At 37.6% G+C, this 4,633-nt stretch overlaps 1 protein-coding gene across 1 annotated transcript; it reads right to left on the reverse strand.

Moving 5' to 3' along the window:
• Positions 1-515: 515 nt before the first annotated feature.
• On the reverse strand, positions 516-1,510 carry LOC103452385 (cyclin-dependent protein kinase inhibitor SMR6-like). Its single transcript, XM_029091788.2, has one exon. It carries the CDS (start codon positions 1,032-1,034, stop codon positions 705-707), a length of 330 nt encoding a protein of 109 aa, XP_028947621.1. The 5' UTR covers positions 1,035-1,510; the 3' UTR covers positions 516-704.
• Between the last annotated feature and the right edge of the window lie 3,123 nt (positions 1,511-4,633).

The following is a 4,633-nucleotide window of genomic DNA, read 5'->3' on the forward strand; positions in this document are numbered from 1 at the left end:
TTTGGATGCTTACCAAGATTTGACTTGGATTTTGTCACTCTCCATGCCTACGCACGATCATGAACAAGAACTCTTGAAGAAAAGCGATCACAATTGGACAATGAACTAGAAAAAATCATTTCCACGTGAGTTAGGTCGGTTGATAAGCCCTGCGTCTTTCCTTTTGAACTGAGTTTGATTCGGAGGCAGATTCTCTGCCCTTCCACTTCCCGTGTTTTTTTGTTTGTGTAGTCACGATTAAGCCACGTCAATATTTTATATTACTATTTCATTTTATCTTATTAGCTTTATAAAAAAATATATATATATTTACGTGATTTAACTGTGATCACATAAACCAGGTCACGGAAAATGAGAGGGTAGAGAATCTACCTACGTTTGATTCGGACAGATTAGAGTAATTTAAAACCTCGCCATGTTCAAAAAACCAAAAACCAGAAAAGGAGCAAGAGGCAAGAAATTTCAGCAATCTCACTGAACAGTGAGCAGAAACAGAGCAAAAATTCATGAAGCAATTAAGCTAAGATTTGGAATTTTATTTATTTATAATAATTACCATTTACATAATCATCTCCTAGCTACCTTCCCAATACGAAGATCCTAAAGATCATCATTTCAGACTTAAAAAAAAACGCAACATAAACTAAAAAAAAAGCAAAGAAATTGGAGCCAAAAGTGCATCTAAAAACCGAAACTTTCAAAAATCAATTGGCCCTCTCAACATGGCGTCGTATAAAGACGGTTTCTAAATCTGGAGGAGTGAAGAACTCCCTAACACCATTAAATTTGCACTTCGAAGCAGCCCCCGCTTTTCGTTTTCTGGGAGCCGGCGGACACGTCAGACTCGCCGGAATCCTGGACTCTTCCGCCGTGGGAGTCGTCGAGCACTCTTCCCCGTCATCTTGCTCTACTGGGTTTGTATACAACGGCTTTAACGGCGCACGTAGTGGGATTCCGGCGACGACCCATGTTTTTTTAGGGTCGGAATCGAAACCCATGTGATCCAGCGGCTGAGATTTCCCGGAAAATCCCATTTCTCTCTGGGAAATTGCAGCGGAATCGGTGAGATAAATATAGCAGGGAATAAAGGGTGGAATAAAAAAAAGATGGGTTCTTTATTTGATAAACAAAAGATGGGTTCTTTTTCCTTCCCCTTTTTGCGATGAAAACAGAGGAGGCAGGGAATAAATGGAAACCAGTGGGAAAGTGAGAGGGAAAAGATGAAAGGGATGAGAGGGAAAGAGATGGAAAGGTCGTTTGGATTTGGGTGGTCTGTTATCAGTGACAGGGAAAGGGGGGGAGGGAAGAGGGAGAGGGAAAGATTGCGCTTTAAATGCGGGAAGAGTTTTAAGAGTTAATGCTCCGTTTACACCAATCAGTCGGAGAGACTTCAGAGATGGGAGTCGGGGACAGAGGCTCTGTCACAGAGGGAGAGAGGGAGAGAGAGAGAGAGAAAGAGAACCCGAGGAAACTCTCGTGGCATAAGCAAAGTAAGAGATAAAATAAAGAGAGAGAGAGGGAAATAAATAATAGCATAGGGTTGGGAGGGGTGCCCGGGGAAATAGCTGACCCGGTCCACGAACGGACAAATGTTTCGAGGATGGTGTCAAATTGCTGAGAGTAATGTATATAAAAATTTATACATAAGATGATATTATTGAATCGTGACGTGGTAGTGATGATAAATTTGATTCATATAAATTATTTTTGATACCGCTATGCAGTGTTACTTAAGAAGTTGATGTTGTACAGAAAATTAGTTGGTGTAATAGGAAAGGTAACTTAATTCATTTTAAGTTTTTACAAAAGTTTTTTTACAATTGACTTTTGGAATTGCTACATTTGTCTTCTAGAAACTCAAAGTTAGTCGACAAGTACAACAAATTTAAAAGTACTATTGGTTTATTGAATCACTTTTTCAAGTGTTTGTATTAAATTACTTATAGTAAAAATGCTTATTAATCTAGATAAACAATCTCAAATTGTCTCTTAATTTATCAATTTGAGACATTCTTTCATTCCTTTACTAATTTACATATTATCACTATAGTGGGATTGATACTTCGTGGACCTATGATAATTTTCATAAATAAACCCACATTCTATGACATGGGTGAATCAAGAATATTATGTAGCTGTATAACAATTATACTAAAAAAAATGTTCGGAAATGAACACAAACTCTTTTAGCCTCTTACACATTCTTATTTAATATTGGTCGTTAATTTTGCTTGACTTAATAAATCTAATGGTTAGAAATCAAGATGAATGTGTGTGAAACTAAAAAGAGTGAAAATCACCCTCCAAAAAGTTTTTTAGAGTGGTGAACCGCAACTCACATGTAACCTGGCAAACCGATCATTTGTCGTTTTCATGTCATACTCGTTATCTTAACGAGTCGTGTCGTGTTAAATCAGTTATCTTAACGGGTGACTCAATAACGAACCGATTCGTTAACGGGTCAAGTTGTTTCGTGTCGGATTACCATGTCATGTAAGAAATTGACATCCTAATGTCTAGATTTGGCAAACGATATCTTATCGGTTTTTAACAAATGACCCGATAACATCCCAACACATTAACGAGTTCTTAACGTGTTACCCAATAACGCCTCGACTCGTTAACAGGTTGACCTGAAACCCATTATTTTTGTGTCGAATTAACGAAACCTACTTACATGGGCGGGGGTCCACGGCAGGATTGCAGCCGAGAGCAGCGTGGAACGGGGCCGGGGGATAATGTGCTCCAGAAGGGAGGGAGGGAGGGAGGAGGGAGATTGACTTGGATTTTGGCGCCAAGATTTGGGGCCTGGGGATCGGCAACAGTACTCAAATATTCCCCTCTCTTTACAGATGCCCGCCCTTTTTCCCATTTCTTTTTTTATCTTTGGTTGCGTCACTTTGCGTGCCCTTTTCCCTTTCCTTTTTTCTTCTTTAATTCCTGTGTCATATCTTTTATTTTCTCATATTTCTTTGATTGGGATCAAAGCAATACCATTATCATATCAAATTAAGTATTGTATAAAGAAAAACAAATAAATTAAACTACAATCGTCTTGATGTACTCGCAAATAAAATGAAATGTCAGAGCAATATTGGTTCTTAAATTTAGTGTCTGGAGTAACAAATCGTGTTTTTTTCTTTCTCTTGTTTGATAAAGTGCAAGAACGAACAATAATGTGGAGTTACACGAGGCATTTATATCCTATTAAAGGGTAAACACATCGTACTTTTGATCTACCATTCGATTCCCATCCATTATACTTACCCATGCAGAGCATTTTTTTTGTTAGAGGTGGGCACCAAATCGATCAAACCGACCGATCCAAACTATATTCGTTGGTTTTGACCAAGGAGAAAAGTCAAACAATTTAAAAAATTGAACCGAACTGATCTACTTTTGGTTTGGTTCGGTTTTGATACTTTTGAAATCAAACTGAATCAAATTGATTAATAATACTTTGGTTTGGTTCGGTTTCAATGGTGGTATTGGTCAAAATCTAACCAAACCAAACCTTTGAATACTAGTTAATTCAGTTATATTTTTAATGTCAAACAAGATTAACCGATCTGCGCTCACATTAGATTTTTATGATAATGAAAAGAAGTTTGAGCATCTAAGTGATTGTATATAGGAAAAAGAAGAAAAGCAAAAAGAGGAGAAGAAACAAGTGCTTTGACATCCAAAATCAACCTTTTCCATGTTCCAAATTCGATGCTCTTTAGACTTGTTCATTAGGGTAGTAGGGACAGATCAAGTTCTGCGTAACCAGATCATGCAGATGTCAGAGCCTTCCCATCCCTCCATGCTTTTAACAGTCTGGCCACATTCCCGATTGATTTCTTCACACAAACACAAAACACCACTCACTCCCACACAAGAAAAGTGTAAAGCCATGTTTCTCAAAGTGGTATTACAACTTGGCAAGGCTTTCCCTCAAAATAGTGAGTCTTATATGTTATCAAAGATATATCGCATCATGCGACAAAATAATGCTTTGTTGCTTACATAATAAGTGAGATACATTTATGCTAATAAATGAAATAGGGTAATACGTTGATTAAACTTAGAAACATCGTGCATCGTGCCAAATTCCTATTAAGTATGGAAAGAAAACATACGAAGGTTTCGTTTGGATTACCTATGAAGAGAACTTATCTATTCCAGTCCTTAGATATTGTCGGATATCATCACCTTATAACTTGTCCATTCTACTTCCCCCAAAATGAAAACCCCTTCACCTTCGCTTTCATTTCTTACTTCAATATTTCTAGAATCCTATGATTCAATCCAGTCCTATCCAATCCAATCTCAGGTACCAAATAAGTCCTTCCTAAAAGAGCAACTTGCATCAAACGGATTCACCCAACATGACATCCCGTGCAATAATCAAATATCATGTGAAGAAAAACTTACACATAACATAATGTTATTGAATTGAGACGTCACCGTAGTGGCAAACCATGTAAGTTCTCTTTCCAAGGCTAAAAGAAAAGGGTAGGACAAAGTTAATGGACCAGAATGAGCAGTATAGTAAGGCTTTAATGAAGTCTCCCATCACTATTGGTCCCCATCTAGCTTAAAGTTGGAATTTAGTGCTCTGCAATTTTAAATCAGAAGCTGGAAAGCAGAA

The sequence above is a fragment of the Malus domestica genome, chromosome 13 (assembly GCF_042453785.1).
Source record: "Malus domestica chromosome 13, GDT2T_hap1".
Taxonomy (NCBI): Eukaryota; Viridiplantae; Streptophyta; class Magnoliopsida; order Rosales; family Rosaceae; genus Malus; species Malus domestica.

Excerpts from the sequence above, each read along its gene's own strand:
- LOC103452385 (XM_029091788.2), bottom strand. The coding sequence starts at position 1,034 with ATGGGATTTTCCGGGAAATCTCAGCCGCTGGATCACATGGGTTTCGAT.